This window comes from Calonectris borealis, chromosome 3 (genome assembly GCF_964195595.1).
Source record: "Calonectris borealis chromosome 3, bCalBor7.hap1.2, whole genome shotgun sequence".
Classification (NCBI taxonomy): domain Eukaryota; kingdom Metazoa; phylum Chordata; class Aves; order Procellariiformes; family Procellariidae; genus Calonectris; species Calonectris borealis.
In genome coordinates this window covers 119,719,180-119,738,498 of record NC_134314.1, presented here as the reverse complement: position 1 = coordinate 119,738,498, position 19,319 = coordinate 119,719,180, and the positions used below count along the sequence as shown (strand labels likewise).

Below are 19,319 nucleotides of genomic sequence, written 5' to 3'. Positions count from 1 at the left end.
GCAATTAAGTGCAATCGAGTAGGCTGTGGCCATTTCAAGCTGTTACCTGTTTTGCCAAGCTTCCATTAAAGGCATTAAGTTACTTAATAAAAACACAAATCTTTTGATCCAAAAATACGTCTGAGATATGTGCAAAATGCCTTATGTAGTATTCTGACAAGATATAACTTCTAGCAAGTACCTCTATAATCACTACACTACATTGTTTTACTGCTCAAGGAATTCTGTTCATTTGCCGTTTCTTTTTGGAAAAAATGATCCTTTTTTCAATAGCTGAAACCAATGTATGTTTCCCTACACCTCCCCAACCTGTTCAGAGTTAGCTTCCTCCTCCACTCAGTCCAAAACTGCCCACTTACCTTCTTAACCAAGTAGCCCTCCCTTATGCGCATCGGTTCTCGCTCCATGTCTCGGGCAATCCTGCTCTCGGGTCTATCAGCGCTGGCAGTTAAGTTCCTCTGGTAGCAAAGTCTACGGGCTGGCGTTTTTACAGTACAGCTGTGTCACTTTCACAAGTTCCTCTGCCTGCTAATCACATGAAAACAAGCCCATTTCCTCTTACAGAGTGAGAGATAGGGAAACGCAGAAGCACATGTGTATTTATAGTTTGCCTCTGACAGAACAGGCAACAGCCTGACAAAACATTCAACTGTATCAAATGTGGCCAGCCTTGATGTCAGAGTCCTGGGAAATTAAATAAGCATTTTAGTGCCCAGTAAAAAGAAATCAGGCCCATTCTGCAAATACATGAACTTTAGCAAAACAACAAACAGGGTGGCTTACTGTGTTGCTGCTTGGTGCAAAAGGATCTGCCAAAAGGATCTGAGAGACAGGTTTCCAACTCACCGGTTCTGTCACTTTATCCCGTCTTTGAAGGCTGACTCCCAGTGGGTGAGCACGTGGGGTCTGGCAGCGAGCTGGAGGGCCCTCGCTCGGTTAATGACGATGCGCCCTCTGCTGATACAAGAAATTTGTTTATCAGACTTCATCAAGTTTTGGAGTTTGATGCTGAGGCCTCCCAAAGAGGTTAGCTGTCAAAAAGGCATAAATGGATTAGACCAGCACATTACATAAAGCACCACAGAATTTCACTTTCTACAAGCATCTTTTACTTACTGCTGAGCTCGTTTGGCTATATTTGGTAAAAGATAAGGCAAAACCATAATTTTCCAAAAGTTGATACATACCAGAGCCACAATCCCTCTTCTCCATACAGAAGGAAGGGTGGTGGTATATGAGAGGTAATAAGGAGGCTGCTGCATTGCCAAGAGCAAAGTATTCTCCCATGCACAAGACTGCAAATCACTTTTACAGCTGAACCCATTCAGATAAGGGTTGAGCCTAGGGTTACGTCATCTGTCACCTCTGCCACTTGTAAAGATCCCCAAACAGGGACTTTGTCCGCAGACAGAAATTCCTGCTCTCCATTTGACTCTCTGTTTGTAGAAGTATACAGAAGTCTGCCAAGGTCTGTGATGGAGGATCAGAAGGTTAGAAGAGCCCTCAGAGACTTTCTGTAGCCATTCCTCACTGATGCCTTTTAGTGGTTCTCCCACAGATGACTCCACTCCTTCCTTGGTTATCTGTATTGGTGCTTCACTATCCCAACTGCTGAATGTTTCTCCTTACTGTCTGAATTGAGATTTTCCTTTCCAGACCCTTCTCAACTAGCTGCTGCTTAAATGACCCCTCCAGTCTCATCTTCAGGCAGAGCACCTGTCTGTACCAGCAAGCTCAGGCTACACACTTTGCAGTCCATTCTGCTGAAAACATACCTTTTTGTGATGATTTTATGTATTTTTAGGTTGTCTGGATTTCGTTTCTAGAATCTACAGAGTCTCAGTACATTGTTCCTTTCTCATGTAAATCATGCTATTGTGAGGATCTGATTGCTACTGAAGGCCCGAGTTGCTGACTAAGCAAATCATCCATTAGACAGTTTGCAAATCAAAGATACAATATATGCTTTCCAGTTCTTTGGCTATCAAGTGTACTTGACATCAGTCAACAGATTCTAAAATTATTAGAGAGACAGAAACTCACACATAGCTAATAAAAGCTTCATACTCTTTAGAGACCGAGCTAAAGTTAAAATTCATCACTAAAAAGTGAACACAAAGCTTTGTGTCACATTTACACAGTAAAGAATCTGCCTACCAGTCCCAGGGCCTGGAATGAATTGAAGATGCATACCAGAGTTGAGATGATCTATGAATTTATGAGATATATTTCTGTGAAGGCTCCCTTCCTTTCCCATAAGCCTTAAAATGATGCTTGATGGACTCAGGAGCTTGCGGACTCCTCCTGTATAATGTCTTTTTTGATCAGTAATTCCTTTTGCTTTAAGAAGCTGAATTATTTCCTTCTCTTCCCTTTCATTCCAGCGGTTCCATCTTTGGGAAAAGGTACTTTTTTTTTTTCCTCTGATTGGATAACCCAAAAATACAGGCCATAGACAACGACAGCTCAAATTAAATACCTTTCACTGTGTGGCTGGAAGCCAAATTATCCCTTTATTAACTGCCTTGAGGCCATAATGCTACAGAGCCTGAGGCGAGCATTGGAGACCAAGAACTGGCTCACAGTTAGCTCTTCCTTCTGTCTCTACCTTGCTGCCCGTCAGACCTGAGGAAAGGAAACCCCTTCCCCAGCTGGAAGGGCTTATTGGGAACAAAGACAAAAGAATATGCCAGCATTTTCCTCCCTGCAGGCAGCCTTTCCACAGGTTTTCCTGCTCGCCTGCTCCTGCTGGTTCAGTGTTTGTGCTGAGTCAGGATAACAGGGCCCTGCAAGATAAATTGATGATATGAAACGTCCAGGGACAGATCCTCTTCAATAGAACATCTATATGACCTTCTACTAAAAAGTGGTTTAATGTGAACAGAAAAGGATGCTGACTCCACAATTTTGCAAAAGCCCAGTTTTTCATTTACCTGCATGAAAAGCCCTTGGAGGTGTGAAATGCAATTCTAGACACAGTGGCACCAAGCCAATGACTCCAGAATTTACCATTAGCTACTTAAGCAACTCAGTGTCAAAGCATAAAATTACCTCCATTAGCTGGAGGCAACGACTTTTATAACACTTCTTTTCTCTATATTTTTTTCTATTTCATCTTCAAAGCTCAGCTATTCCTTCTGCACTTCTACCTTACGTGTCTGGAACAATTCTTTTAACACTGAGGCTTGGTTTCATTTATCACACATCACCACAGGGGAATCAGCACTTCATCTTCCCCCAGGCAGAAATGTGCTGATGAGCTAAATCATTCATGTGAAGCAAAATGGTCCTTCACCATACAGTGGCCACGGTGGGTGTGAGGGACAGCCTGGACTGCTGATGCATGTCTTCTTTGTGCAGCCATTCCTGAAGAGCAGCACTGGGCATAAGAGAGGGGAAGAGCTGTATTTCTTCCAGCTCTCCACAGAGGGGAGGATAGAGTTTTCTCTGGTAGAAAGAGAATTACCTGCATTGTGGAAACCTGCTATAATTTACTCTGTTCTCCCCACTTCTGTCTGAAGTAGGTAAAGGTGCGTGATGCTGGATTAGCAACATTTGTCACAATAGCACAATCTGCAACAGAACTGAATATCTTAGCTGTTTACTGGCGAGTGATCTGTTCTTGTACGGGAGATCTTGCTGCTGTATTTCCTCAGAAAATTCTGGGGTTTTTCTGCTTTTTCAGGGTCCACTCCTTTTTTAAAAAAAAAAAAAAGTGATCAACGACATTTGTCTGAGCAAGGGATCTAGCTGAGAGACTGATGGGCGTTTAAGCCAAAAATTGGAACTGTGTCTTTGCAAATAAATGTGTCAGCTGCAAGGAAGACAGTCATTTTCTCAGCTTGTTACATCAGCTTTACTGCTCTCTCTACTAGCCCTTGCATAGCTATTTTTCAAACATGTTTGCTGCATTGTAAATGCCATAAGCCCACTCCATCTGTAACAGAGCACGTGAGTTCTCCATAAATATGCATTCCTCCAGCAAATCAAGCTGCATTTGCAGGGGAAATTAAATCAAATGCTGTATGTTCAAAATGATTGTCTACAGGGGAAAAATAATATACACAAGTGGTTTGCAAAGGTGATAAAGACTCAGTCCGGCTCCTAGTTCAGTAAAATCCTTTCTCACTTCTGCGCAGAGGCAGAGGTCTCAAAAGAATCCCAGTATTAAATTGAGAGCTGGCAGGTGCAAGTCTCAGCACAATTCACGGAATCACACATATGGCTATTTTTAGCAAATGAGAGATTGTGGCTTTGCATCCACTTCTCGAAAAGAAACCCAAAACCGGGACATTTCCAAATTTAGCACTGTGTAAAGAAAGGGATCAAAGAGAGGCAAGCACAAAAAAACTGTTATAGCTATTGTCCATGTCACCTTGGAATACAAATGCTGTGGGTTGGCCATCATAAATGAACTGTCTTGTTCTGACCTCAAGGCACATTTTACATATCTAATTATTGCGGAGCTATGCAGCAGGATTAGTGCATTAACTCTAAGTAGGAAGGCCTGCATAATTGGTAATGCTGAAAAGCTTATGCAGTTGACATATTATTGTGCATTGAGAGATCATATTGAGTGGATGCAGTCGAGAGACCAAATGCATTTCTCCAGAATGTTTTCTAGAAAAATCGGACCAGCACAAAGCATAGGCCATGGCTTATCTGCATATTAGCTCTGACTTTTCACTGGATGCATCCAACCTCACCTGTGACGTACTCACCTCTCCTCTACAGTCGTTCCCCATCAGTGATACATGCAGGCGATGTAGCTGCAGCAGGGAAGGCCTAGGCACAAGAGAGAGGTCTTGAAGGATGAAGCTGCAGCATAAGAAGACTTTCCTAGTTCTGGGAAGAAAAAGAGAGATGAGAATAGCTGAGCATGCTGGCTGCAGCTCATTTGAGGGAACCCACCACTCCCTTCAAAAGCGCTAAGGGGTTCACCAAGGCACAGGGGAGTGCTGCAATGTTCCTGCCCCAAAGGAAAGAAATTAGCTTAATGTACCTTGCTGACTTCAGACAACAGGCTGGGAAGCCTCAGATGCTGGGGGAACAAAAGGTAGATTTGATGGACTGAAAAAAACCCAAAAAAAGCAGTTTTGCACTTTACAAAGACATTAAAGATTCCAACCCCCAACCCTCAAATATAGGTGTAGAGAATGGAGGGATGGACACAAATTTATCTCTTTGTTCCTGGAAGTAAATTACTGCTGTAGCTTAGGAGAAATGGGACCTTGTCCTAAGCCTACAATGATCTATTTAGCTTTGAATCTTGTAAGCGTCAGCACATTCGCTCTGTGCTCCTGGCAAAACCACACCGCCTCCTTCTTCCTGCAGGTATTTTGCTCCCTACAGAATATCAAGCAATTAATATCAGGTAACCATGTAGCAGCCTGGGGGCTGAGACCCATAGAAAATCCCCATGGGGACCGGAAGGGCATGGGCTTCTCCAGCCAAGGCCCATCCCACCACCCTCAGTGAGGGGGCAGCCCACAGCATCAGGCACCTCCATGGGGATGGGCTGAGGTCAAACCAGGTAGTCAGCCTGCAGGTCAAGATCAACAGCATCCATGGCTGGATATGTCTGTGGCAGAGCTGAAGACCAGCGCTCCTAAGCATAACTCAGGAAGGGACTGACAGCCCAGGGCTGAGCTGAAATAGGGCCCACGGGCAGAGGTGTGGGTAGAGGCTGCAGGTGAGGCTGGTCAGGGCCATTAAGGAGGGCAGCAACAAAACTAACCTCCCAGAAAGACTTAGCAAAGGCAACCCCTCCCTTTGATCTACACTGATAAAGAGCATCTGGTAGGATCAGATAAGTAAATGCACTAACTAATGCATATGAAGTTATCAGATCGATAAAAAGGAAGGCAATGCCTACATTTAAAATTCCTTCTTCATAAATGTTCTACTCTCACCACGTCTCACTTTCACGTGGTAAAACAGTTACTCAGCCTATGCATACATAATCCATAATATGATGCTTTTTTAGTTCTCCCTCATGTTTTGCCATAGCGGTCTGGAATAAAGTCACAGCCTGAGCTGTGTCCAGAGAAAGATGATCATTCAGGCGGAAATAATAAGGGAAAAAACCCTCGTTATAGATCTGACCTCTCATGTACTTGGGAAACTAATTGCAATCAATGTCTTCAGCTACACACAATTTACTACAACATGATATGTTTGGCCCATGAGGCGAGTAAAACTGATCCCTAGCAATGGCCATTACTCTTCACACACCACTTTAAGTGATACTATCAGATTCCCCATGTGTAAGGCCGCTATGATTTTGTACTGAATTCCATTTAAACTTACAGAAGTGCGAATTGCTGCAAGCAAAACTTTCAACAAGCCACGAAGTGCAGCAGTTTCAGCAGAATATAACGAAAAATTAGAATTCTCTTGCAACGAGCAAAAAAGATAGGGAGAAATGCACATGTGGTCTTCTTTTGTGGAGCCACACTATTATGAGATACGGGTCTATATAGCAGCAGTTGCTTCCTCTCCTGAAAACCTGTGCATACCACTCGATTGTCTGATAACTTCCAAGACATTTTGTTGACCTCGACAATGATGGGAGGGATTCATTTTATCTAACTTTTGGTGGACTCCTTTTGAGGACCTTTAAAGTCAGTAAAGATCTTTGCAACACATCAGTGGAGTTCGGTGTATGATTTGTGGTCAAATGTTGGCCCCCCACTGTGGGATGAGTTGCTCCTGCAACTTACTACTCTTTGATTAGGTGCCCTTTGAACAATACAAGAGTCTTAGGTGCCTCACCAAGCCCAAAAGATTCTTCTCATACATTAAAGTTGATAATGCCGCTCACACATAGGGAAAGGTTGGGTTTTTTTTTTTAACAGCATTTCTTTCACTCTTGACTGTTCAGTGGGAGAAGCAATGACTGCATTGTGTAACAAGTTCCCTTGCCAGTGACTGCTATTGAAGGTGGGATGTTATTTACAAAACTCATCACATACATAATTCTGAGAACTTTCCACAGCATCTTGGTGGAAAGCTGGCTGGCTGGACACATTATGAAACCTATTCTTAGCTGTATACCTAATCAAAGCAAATACAGTAGATTTTTTTTTTATTTTTGCAGAGGTTAAGTTTTCAGCAGAATGTATTCTTTTGCTTAATGTTCACAATAAAATTAATTCACTAATTAACTTGTATGCACAAAGAAATGCAGCTGGGTAATGCTATATCTTTCATTTGGCTTAGCAATATTACATTTCACCACCATGTGTACATCCCAGCTTTAGAAAAACAAAGAAAAGATCAGGTCCGGCGCAACATGTAGCTGTGAAATTCTCCTAACAAAATCATTAACTCTGCCATAATACCCAATCAAACAAAAAAATATATTTGTGGCCCAAGTCCTCTGTCAACCATAAGAATGTTGCAGTTTTAACAGCAAACAAGAACAAATGCAAAAGAATGGAAAGGATGCACAAACCTGCTTCTGGGTTAAAAGCAATCTCTAACTGTTAGACGGGAATGAGACCTGCGGAGAGTTGAATTATGGTAACAACTTCGAGTTTCAGAGATCTTTCTCCTTGAAGAAATGGTACCAGTCATAGGTAAAGAGTAGTATTAGACTTAAAGAAATAAGATCCTGATCTGATACTGCAATTACAGTGGGATTTTTTTCTATTAAAATAAGAAGATTACAATGAAGTGATTAAAGAAATCCCACCAGAAACCCTGAACCAAATATTGATGTTGACTTCAGGGAGCAAGAAACTGACCCTCAGTCTAGGCATGGTGGCTCACAAAAACTTGTTGCCGTACAGGGAGAGACAAGAGCCACAAAAACAGGTCTTTGCTCTCCGCCCTCCCCTCCCTCTCAGGCAGCTCTGGCTCCTGCGTGCCGCTACGCAGAAGCTTCAGCCCACCCCAGAGGGCTCGATCAGCCCGCGGTGAGGGGATCAGCAGGGTGAGTTGGAGGGGGGCTCCCCTCCGACGAGACCCCACTGCGCGCTGCCCGCCGGCGGAGGAGCCCTGGGGAGCGATCCCTGCCCGCGCCGCTGTCCGCGCCTGTGGTGCTGAACGGCGGCAGCGCCCGCCTGGCACGGCCCGGCACGGCCCGGGCCCCCCGTCCTCCCTCCGGGACGAATGGCGGGATTAAGGCTGCAGTAATCGGGGTCGGATTAACTCCCTGGAAACCGGCTGCAATCTGAGCAGCTGCAAATGTTCCCCAACCCGGGAGATGGGGCGGGGGAGTGTGTGTGTGTGCGCGCATCCGCCGCCCAGATGCTGCGCCGCGATTAGGGGAGGGAAAAAACAAATATATCATCCGCTGCTTTTGGGAAGGGCTGGGCTGGCTGGGATTCGGCAGCCCCTCCTCTTCCTCCTTCCTCCTCCTCTTCCTCTCCCTCGCAGCCTCGCTCTCCTCTCCCGGCCAGCCGCCTTCCGCGGAGGGGGCGAGACGAGCGCAGAGCCCGCAGCCCCCCCACGCCCCTCCCAGCGACAAGCGATGGGCGACATCCCCGGCCTCGTGAAAATCAGCGTTTCCCTCAAAATCCAGCCCAACGACGGGGCCGTGTATTTCAAGGTAGACGGGCAGCGCTTCGGCCAGAACCGCACCATCAAGCTGCTGACTGGGGCCAAGTACAAGATCGAAGTGGCCCTCCGGCCCGGCACCGTCCAGGCCACGTAAGTGCAGCCTCCCTGCTCGGGGAGGCTCCCCCGGCCCTCCCTTCCCCGCTCCTTTTATTTTTAGAGGTTTAATATTTTTTCCTGGCAGGCTGACAGCACGGTGTTTCCGTGATTTCTCCTTCCCCGCCCTTTTGGTTTGGTAGCCCCGTTTCTAGGTCTCTGGCCAGCTGTTCCCAGTGCTTTGCCCGGCTGGTTCGGGAGAGAGGCCGTGTTTTGAAGTCGCTTCCTTCCCTCTCCCCTCCCCATCTTCTCCCGGAGCTCCTTCAAGCTCCTTTTCTCTCTCCTTCCCCGCAGTTTGCCCTGGAGGCAGAGGGAAGAGGCCCCTCCAGCCCTGCAAGGCAGGGATGCACCATGCCCAAGCCTCGCTGCAGCGTGGCAAAGCAGAGGCTGGGACCAGGGAGGATGCAGATAGGGAACCGGCTCTGGGTGGAGAGACAGCCCTGGAGACGGGATTCAACTAACCTCTCCCCAGCTACTGGAGATCGGATCCCTCCTGCCTTTCCCTTGTATACCTTCCCTGGGTGACTACAGAGCCCTGACATTTTTCAGGAGCTCCAGTGAGTCAGCAGCACCTGCAGGTCTGCTAAAATCCCTGAAGCATCCCCCAGGACAGAGGCTGCCAGCCCACACGCTGGCTCCAAGCTGCTAGGGAAGGGGACTGCAGGGCTGCTGCAAGTCAGGATCCTGTCTCTTTGCAGGACAATGGGCATCGGGGGCGTCAATGTCCCACTGGAAGAGAAATCGAGGGATGCACAGGTGGCCTCTTACACAGGGATCTACGACACAGAAGGGGTGCCCCATACCAAGAGCGGGGAGAGACAGCCCATCCAGGTCAACATGCAGGTATGTGGTTCTCCAAGCCTGGCATGGGAAGACAAGGAAGGGCAGCAGGGGGTTGACTCCCAGCGAGGGAGTTGTGGAAGTGAAATATTCCAGGGCAAAGTCTGATCACAGCTGCTGCACTCCTCTCTGCTTTGCATCAGTAAGACCGCTGGTCAGAGAGTAGCTGGAAAACACAATCCCTGCTTCCCAAGGGAAAGCCAAGAGAGCAGCAAGGGCCAGGAAGTAGTAGGGGGATTTCTAGAGATTCGCATAGCCCTTTGGGGTGCTGCAGGAGAAAGAAATAGGAGCTGAACTCCTCACCTTTTCTTCAGGGCATATTACAGACTTCAGGCAACTCCCACCAAGGTCCCTGGCTAGGAATCCAGTTCCAAGTCCTTGGCAAAAGGACCCTCCTTTTGCCTGCCAGCACTGGCAGATTTTTTGGAGCAGAGCATGCCCCAAGCACAAGGGGTGACTACTCTTCCCTTCCACCTGTCATCTGCAGGACGCCTGAGGACCTGCCAGAGGCTGAAAGCACGTGTGAGAACACCCCCTCCACACACAAAGGCTGTCTTCCTTTCTTTCCCCATATGCTTCCATTATCACATTATCTCTGCATCCGCAAACCTAAATTCTTATTCAAGTGGCTCCTCACCCCAACCTTAAAGAGAAGCTCCAAGGGCCAGAATCAGTATATGCCATGGCCCCAAAGTGAGATGACAAAAGCTCAAGCCCATAGGGCAGCAGAGCTGACAGACAACAGGAAGAGCAGCAGGCAGATTTCCACAGCACTCTTTGGGTGGTGCGCTCAAGGTACAGAGGGAGATTTGTTTTATTATGGTTTGGTTGTTTGGGGTTTTTTCCCCTCTCCTGATTACAGCTGTGAGGGATTTCTGCTGTTTATTCTATGCCTCCTGTACCAAAAAGGGGAAATGGGGCAGTAAGCCATCTTCATCTGAAGCTCTCTTAAGGGTCTGTTCCAACTTATACAAGTTTAGGACCTTGCCAAGCCCACCAGATTTCAGCTTTTTCTCATATTTGCTCATTGTACTTAAGATTTCATCTTGATCTTTATCTTCACTATTTTTTTCTGGAATCATCATTTAGCATGGCAATCCCCTACTGAATAAGAACTGTAACATCTCCATGTGGAGTTTCTAATAATTACAGCATGTGTAACAATTTTGGAGACCCACATCACATTAACAGTTACCACTTCATAATCTTAGGTTAATAAGACTACCCTAAAGTATTTGTCCACATTAATCACTTTTCTATAGAGTCGCCTCCTTTTAACACCTAGGAAAACCAAACACCCAGTATGACTTCTCAACCAGCAGAACAGGGCTGCTGGATGCCGCCATTGAGTATTGCAGTTATATTTCACAATGTCCTTATACCAGGAGGTGAAAGGGCACTGCTCCCCAAAAAACCCCAGCTGCTTTGACTAAGGCATCCCTATTTTGATAGCCACCTTTACCCTTAAGTGTAGCACTGATATGAATTCTGAAAATCTGGAAGTTTAGCTTTTCTTACGGAGAAAATCAAGTCAAATAAATCACAAATGAAGTAATTCCAAGAAATGCAAAGAGGTTCTGATTTTCAGATACAAGTTCTGAGCTGGTTTGTTGCAGAATCAGAATGATTAGCCACAATATTTGTCCAAACAGTAGCTTTTACAAATCAAATCCTGTGTTACTAACCATGAAAACTAATAGGATTTGCAAGTGTTAAGCAGGTCCTCAACCTCTTTTAGGATTTGATCTTGATAGATTGATTCTTCAGCACAGCCTTAGATGTCCACAATTGATACTTTTAATGATTAAATATAGGAAACTCAGGAAGGATTTACATGTTTAACTCATCATTTATCTGCTTAGCTAGACAGAGTCATAACAGATTTAGGGAACCAGCCTCAGACACCCCAGCTTGAAAACTGCTTCTAATACCTACTTCCTGAATCTTCAAAACTGGGCTTACTGCATACAGCTTTAAATTTTCCTATTTCCTTCAACTATGAGGAACTTCAGCCTCCACTTCCTTTTCTATAACAGGCAGGATCCTGATGCATCCTAGGGAGATAAGGACACTATTTAAGGCATAAAATCGGAACTCGCATTAGAAATAGACCGTAAGGTCAGTCCTGCAGTTAAAAACTGGTCCGATACTAACAATTCAATGCCTAAAAGCCAGAAAGTCCGTAAGAATTTATTTCCCATCTGCTCTAAAACTTTAAACAAATAATTCTTTGAGCTCTTACTTTAACTGGCTGGTAGACGTAATTCTTTGAGCTCCTACTTTAACTGGCTGGTAGACGTTTTACCTGTTACAGCCATAGTTTATACATGTAAAACAACATCGCACTTCTGAATTCCAGAATCTGAGGATGCATTTGTTACCTGAATGCTTAAGTGTGCACCTTATCCAGAAACTGCTGAACTGATTAGCAAATGGTGTAAACTAAGTTAGAAACCTCTCTTTGGATCTCATTTTATTCTTGGTCAGACTAAATTAAAATTGAATAAAGAAGCCAGACCTCCGTTCTCATAATAAATAGCCATCAAAAAAACATCCTAGCATGCAAATTCAGAGGGAGTGATTAAATAACTATTCATGCCAATAGCAGTGGATGACAGAGAATAGTAGACAGCGAAATAGGCTTCTAAGCCTGACCTACAAAGAGTAGGGCCATCCCTCCTCTCTGGGGAAGCCCGTATACAGTGGAGGAGCCAGGATTCAGCTGCAGGAGCCACGGGAATTCAGGGGAGCTCTGAGGATGCAGAATGCTCATTACGCCACAGAGCTGCTGCATCTGCTAAGTACTGGGCTGAGGGGGAGGCACATGGTAGTAGGAAAGCTCTGCAATTAATTCTTTCCTTCTCCTGGAAATCCACAGCAGTCAAACTACTTAGGGCAGCTCAGCAAACTGGGTCATTGGAGGAAGATAGAATTTGTTTTCTTCTTTTATCGTGTTGAAATTCAGATCCTCCATATACTAATGAAATGAAATGCTGCTATTGTATCACATCACCTTCTACAAATGCTATTAGAAATGCCTCTTCTTCCTCAGCTTCCAGACTTGAGGGTGGCTGATGCTCCTCTCTGACAATTTCTCTGTATGAATTGTGCACAGTAATATTCCATGTCTTTAACCTTTACTACCTTGCATTATGAGTATATCAGGATTATTATCACAGATGATTAATAAAAGAATTCTTAATTAAGGTTTTAGTTGCTGAGAGAGATAAAATAGCCTGTACATCTGATTCTCTTTGTCAAAGGAAATATTTCAGCTACTCCTTTAAGGTAACACTTGCAACTGGAGCCAAATAAAAACCTTCCACTAATGGCACACAGCAATTCCTGCTGTTGTCAGGGCTAAATTTAAGTTATCACAGTGGGCTGGGGGAAGGTTTAAAGCAATGTCCATTATGCAGTAGCAGCTTACAAACCACATCTTGAATTAAAAAAAAAAAAACAAACATGTCCTTCTGAGAAAACTGGATACAGAAGGCTTTGCTTGCAACTCAGGAAGAGTCACTGTGTAACAGGGCTTTCATACTGACTTTGCAAATGTGATTATAATAGGCAGATGATCAAAGGTCAGCGCCCAGGCACATGATGGGAATGGAAAATAGTCAAGTGAAGAAGCTGTCATTAAAGTGAGTGATGGAAATATTTAAAGGGAAAAAATGTTGAAGAACAAAGTGTCGTTCAGTAGCACTGCAGCCACTATCTAGTATCTTCTAACAACATAGCACAATCAACAAACCATACAACTGGTACCGACAACAATGCGTATAGGCTTCACACCCACACTTTGGACTCTCTGCAAGGTCTCAAGGCACAGGAACTCAAATTTTACATCACCATCATAACTGAAGTAATGATCTATCCTTGTTGAGCCTCATTCATGTTGTTTTGCTGATATTGCAAGGGTATCTAGCAATGGCTTCAAAAAAGTGCGAGATTTTATTTTGCAGAACTTAGTATAGCCATAGTCTCATTCACTTCAAAGTTGCAATCAGAAAATTTGCAGTCAATGTCTCACTACCCCTTCACTGTATTAGACACTTACCTGCTAACTGATTATCTCCTTCCTAGCCTCTGTTACTCATATCTAAGTTTGCACTAAGTGCAGCAAAGGCTGCACTATCACAGTACAACTAGCAATTACAGAAATGCACAAAGGAGAAGTTCTTTTGCTTAAGTTTCATGTAAAATGTGGAACAGAATCCCAGGGAAGGAGTAAGTGGTCTAATAGCAGCATGTCTCAATCAAGACATCGCAAACACAAGGCTACAAAATTCAGGGACATTAAATATTTCAGATTGAGCAAAAGAAGGAATCTTCCCAGTTGTAACTGCAGCCTCTAGGTATGGTATAAAGGTGAAGTGATGGCCTGTATCGCTACAGATCACTGCTACGTGATATGTATATACAAGCCACTTTGAGATCATCATGCCAACTACTGCTGTGTCATCTTAAGAAGGATAATAGCTTGGATTCTTGCTGTTAGTAACATTTATCCATATGGGAACTTGAACATTTTTACTCCCTTGCCTTTCCCAGACATAAGTGCAAGAGGACAGTACGTGGAGAATCTGATCCTTCATGTTTTATGTATGCCTAAGCCTAAAAGACTTTATGACTGCTAAAGCAGGCTTTACAGAACTTTGACTTATTGACTTGAGGAACAATAACCCTTACATCAGCTGTTTTACGCTGTTTCATAAGAGTGTTGTTTCTCGTTAATAGAGAGAAACCAACAAAATAATCAGCTAACACTGATATTCCCTCTTCCTCGCAGTTTAACGACATTGGCGTTTTTGAAACAGTGTGGCAAGTCAAATTCTACAACTACCACAAACGGGATCATTGCCAATGGGGAAACAGTTTTGGTAGTATTGAGTACGAATGCAAACCAAATGAAACGCGCAGTCTTATGTGGATCAATAAAGAGACCTTCCACTGAAGAGATGTGAAACCAATACCGCTGGACAATCTCCCTAAAGAAAAATCTACCTTTTTAAACCAGCAAGAAGCCTTAACAAAGGCATACTGTAACGTTGCTTTGTTCCGTAAAGTTCCAACAACTACGTTGTATATACAGGTGGTGCCACTAAAAATCTTTGCCTATTACTGTATTTTAAGTTTACCATGGCATCTGCAACATTCTTTATCTGTCACCCTGTAAAGTTCATGGTGAAGAATATTTGATAGCTGGGTAGAAAGTCATACCATCATAATACTGTCATAAGTATTTGGATTATGCCCACTAAGCGGTTCCACTAGACGTAACAACTTTTGTGAAGTGTTTTGCTTTATTGCTTAGAATTTGGATGCAACATCACATTGGTGATTTCTGTATTTATATTTGTGTTTGCTCCTAAATCGGTGTGCTCCTTCAAGCATTTTGTCATACATGTCATCCCAGTGGACAGCAAAAAGTGCAAATTATGGATATTTGTAGGTTTAGCTAAATGGCAGCTACTGCACTGTTGATATTGTGCTTTCATACCAAGGGATTTGGAAACTCATTCTCCCTTTTGTTAAGTGCTGTAAGATATTCTGTTTGCTAATTTACCAAACCTCTCAAAATAGGATTCTTTGTGGTTAAGTCTCTGGAATAGCTTTAGGAAACAGTATAAAATGTGCTAACCTGAATGAAGGAAAAGCAATAAATCAGTTGTGGTATTCAAAGACATCTAACAACATGGCTAATATCTATCTTAAGATCATATAGTATTCTTGAATGATATAGCAGCCATGCTTAATTTAGTTCTTAGAGTAAGAGTTCTGATAGTAATCTCCATTTTTGTTTTAATGACACATTGCTCAAATCAGTAAAATCTTACAAATCAACTTTTTCAAGCCTGACCACTGTACTGTACCAAAATCAATCTGATTTCTGACCAACAAACACTCAGCAGTGTGAAGAGAGTACAGATCCCAGTGCATGTTTATACGTGCATTGCACTCTTTCAAATAAAGATAAGCATGTAAGCATATACATGGTTACGACTAAAGGTGCTACATAAACACTAGATCAGTGTTTAACACATACAGACAATGAAAAACAAACATATCTTTTCTTTCAGTAAATAAAGCAGGGAAACAAATACACTGTCCCATCCCCAACTTGGGCTGAAGTAAGCTGTCAGTTCTCGCATATCTGTTATTCCTTTTGTGAATAATTTGTAAATTGTGTATGTAAATGGTAACCATGACTTTTGATCTTTGTAATAAAGGACTTAAACAATTTCTTCTCTAGTATGACCATCTAAATGAGTTGAAAATACTGTATCAAAAAAGGCAGTTGTTTTAGAAAGTCAGACAGCAGAGGGAACGTAGTCAGTCAGCTTTCTGAGAACCCCGTCCAAAGTACCTCATGTTCTTCACGCAAAGCTATTGTTTCTAGGAAATACAAATGCAATGTGCTAGAATGCAGAGAGTAAATGTGATAACACTCCATAGAGCTTATTGATAAAATTCAACTGCATTTTGTTGCACTAACATAGCGTGGAAAGTAGAGATTTAGGACATGAGTGAAATACCAAAGAAATATTTTCTTCCATTGAATCATTAATCAAAAAGCTTGACTGTTTGCAGATTTATACAGACAAAAGAGCCTGACGGTAGCACTGATGTAATACATCACTAGAACACTCAGCTAGCCAACTGCATCTCTACTCTGAGGCAATATTACACAGGCAAATTTCCCTGCGATGAAATTCTAGAAATAATCTTCTGCATTAACTTCTTTCCTAGACTTTTCCAAGACTACAGAAAGAATTCTTCAAAATGAAAAAAAGGAACTGAGCAAATTCAAATGTAATCTGTATTTCAGACAGAAGTGTTATTGCCAGCGCTTTAGCAGAAGTTTTCAGATAACAGGCTTCAATGATACCAAACTTCCAGCTGTCAATCAATTCTATCTCTGCACTACTAGAAAGCAATTTTGTTCTGCAACAATTGGCACACTTTGGTTTATTTTGTTTGTACATATGAACTGAAAGCACATCAGCAAGAAATATGGACGATACATAAATTAACAGAGAAAATTCTGCCCTAGTAAAATTAAAATGTGTAAGACAGGCCTTCACTTTGAGTTCAGCTTCTATGAAATCCTTGGCCCATGATGTCCTAGCCCTCCAGCATTTAAGAAATGTTACCACAAATAAATCCAGCCTATCCTGGCACAGGAGGGCTATTACTCTCAGCTAGCTAGAAGTAAACCTTTCCCAAGGTAAATACTCATGTTCATATTAATACCAAATAGGGCAGCAATTTTCTCATGTCCTAGCAAGCCCTGTAGCAATTCAGCTGAAATTCAGTTCAGAGGGTGGTCAAGAAAGCCTGCAGGCAGAGTGAGTTGCTTTTAAAAGGAAGGAGAGAACAGCCAGACCAACTGCGTCTTGCAGGCTCCATATCCTGATACTGAACATTGCTGCCCAGGACCATAGCAGCTCTTTCACAGACTGTGCCAGTGATAAAAAGGGTGAGGACTGATTAACAGCTAATCTTGGGGAAGGTGTAAATGGCATTTATCAGCTGTTATATCCTTCTCCCCTAGATGAGGTTTAAGCAGAGAGAAATGTTGCTGGGTAGCCTTTCATTATTCCTGCCTAAATAGAAGATTATTCATGTGATATTTGTTGAGTATCCATACCACCATGAATGACAGAGCTGATACTCTGCAGATGTAAAGCAAAATAGTCCCATCGACTTCCCCTTGCTCAACAAGTGCTTTGCTAACACAGCAAACATTTGGTCCTAGTAAAGCAGACCCAAGACTTTAGCAGTTCTCTGAAAGTAATGTTTTGAATTTTTCATCCAGGACAACTCTGGTAAATATTCATAAAGCCTGAGTCACCAAAAAGCTGTTGCTGTGACAGTTTGATGCATTATTCAATCAGCAGCATTTAATCTCCAGACAAGTTTGTTCTTTACACACCTTTTTCTAAGGAGTATTTCCATTTTTTGGGCAGAAGTCCAAAATTCAGAACAGGACACAATACACTAAGCTTAAATATATATTTATTTTTATCCATTACAATGTCAAAAAATGCTGAAAATGCATCAATCCAGCTGAAACCACAAAGCCCTCATATCTGAAGGTTTAATACATGAGAGACTTCAAGATTTTTCTCATGAAGTGTCCAGCTTTCATTTTCATAAGAAAGATTGAAACAAATATACCAAATCTTTCAGAGTCACTTTTTCATCTATATTTAGGTAGCAGTTAGCACTTTCAGTCTGCTGAGTAAAAGGATCCAAGAGCAAGTTATTAGTCATGATTATGACAGTTTCGATCCTGCATAGGGTTTGCATTGGATCGTTAGCATTTGCACAAGGCTTTGTGTTTGGCACAGCTACTGCAGGCTTTGGTATCTCCTACTGTCTGACTGTATTTGAAAAAGAAATAACACTGCTAAAGCCTCCGTGCCCTACTAACACAACTTAGGGAGGTTTCACCAGCTTCAGCTGAGGCTCTGTCCATTGGTTTGCAGATGCAGAGTGACCCTTAGTGATTCCAGACTAGCAGAGTATCCGAAAACCTCGTTTATTACATTCTTCCTATAAAAGATGTGAATGGAACTTCTGTACAATGAAGCTGTAAGTTTTGTAATACAAGGCTTTCGCGTGCAGGTGAGGTTGGTTTTCACTTGGTTAAGAGCACCTGCCTCACTTGCTATGTAGAATTTTGACGCATGTGCTATGTTGAACAATTCTATTCTTCTACAGTCTCTGTGTAAAGCTTTGATTAAATAAGGACGTGACACGTTGTAAATGCTAACCTGTTTTTGAGATCTGAAACAAGTGGTGGGGCTTTCAGAATTCAAAGTATTGAGCTGCGTCAACCCTGAAGCACAAAGCAGCAGTATAATGAGTCTTACAACATTCATGTTTTCCCTTAGCTCTACAAAGCTCACAAGCGATGGTTGGAAAGTTCCCTTAGTGCAGCTAATCCAGATCTTTGGCTAGGAGAGACAGGCACTCCCCCTGCCCGTGAGCCTTCCCTGCTGCATGCTTGGCAGCTGTTGCCAGCATTCCTTGGATTGCTTCCTTTTTCCCTCTCCCCGAGACCAGCGTTTAAGGCTTCAAATCCCTGCGAGCCCTGGCTTTCAGCCTTAGGAAGACAAGGCTGCATCAACCCAGGAAGAGCCAAACCAGTCCTCTCAGCATCGTTTTCTCTGTCCCTACCTCAAAGTTGTTGATTATTCCTCCTATTAGTCGACACAGCTTAGTTCTGTGCACTCAGGAAAAATAATCCCATGACTGCCCTTACATTACATATAACCTTCTCTGCCTCTTCCTGCACAAGAAATTCACAGGGATTTCAACTCTATCCCAACTATAAATAAGAAAAAAATGACCAGCTACCAAAAAAAATGAAGTGAAGTTGGACTACAGAAAGCACTGCTGATGGTCGGTGGTGGTGGTCTTGCAGCATCTACCATTACAGTGCTGGAGAACTCGGACAACTACATAGATTGTTTCCACGGTACTCTAACACTCACTGAATTTCTCTGTATAATAAGATATACAGAAATGAAGAATCATAAGCTTTTGTGAGTTCTCTCACTGCAATCATTGGAGTTTATAATCTTTTGACCTGCAGTGAGTTGCACCACTCAGGTATGAGTACATAGATACAAACAGATCCCCATCGGAGACAAGGCTTAAAAGCCATAACAGCTTTTCCATCAATCTTGATGCCAAAAATCTTAAATTAAAAAATAATACGTAACAGCACATCTGCATTGACCAAGTGTAAGGCTTTGATATTCTGTTTTTCTTCATTTGGACAAACTTGATTCTCAATGCTGCCATAT

The 19,319-nt window shown here is 43.0% G+C and overlaps 2 protein-coding genes across 3 annotated transcripts in view; one reads left to right on the top strand and one right to left on the bottom strand.

Annotated features, from left to right (window-relative positions):
- PLEK (pleckstrin) overlaps nucleotides 1-19,319 on the bottom strand; it is a 71,007-nt gene that overhangs the window by 26,716 nt on the left and 24,972 nt on the right. The window contains exons 7-10 of one of the 2 annotated variants that reach the window (XM_075147670.1): nucleotides 4,722-4,845; nucleotides 3,467-3,694; nucleotides 847-1,031; nucleotides 360-528 (exon numbers count right to left, since the gene is read on the bottom strand). In XM_075147670.1, coding sequence (XP_075003771.1) covers nucleotides 360-407 — 48 coding nt within the window. In that variant the 5' untranslated portion in view covers nucleotides 408-528; nucleotides 847-1,031; nucleotides 3,467-3,694; nucleotides 4,722-4,845. Of the gene's footprint in view, nucleotides 1-359; nucleotides 529-846; nucleotides 1,032-3,466; nucleotides 3,695-4,721; nucleotides 4,846-19,319 lie in introns of those variants that run through there. The other variant, XM_075147671.1, reaches the window with a different exon arrangement.
- CNRIP1 (cannabinoid receptor interacting protein 1) lies at nucleotides 8,379-19,028 on the top strand. Its single transcript, XM_075147673.1, has 3 exons — nucleotides 8,379-8,655; nucleotides 9,357-9,501; nucleotides 14,291-19,028. Exons 1-3 carry the CDS (start codon nucleotides 8,477-8,479, stop codon nucleotides 14,453-14,455), a joined length of 489 nt encoding a protein of 162 aa, XP_075003774.1. The 5' UTR covers nucleotides 8,379-8,476; the 3' UTR covers nucleotides 14,456-19,028.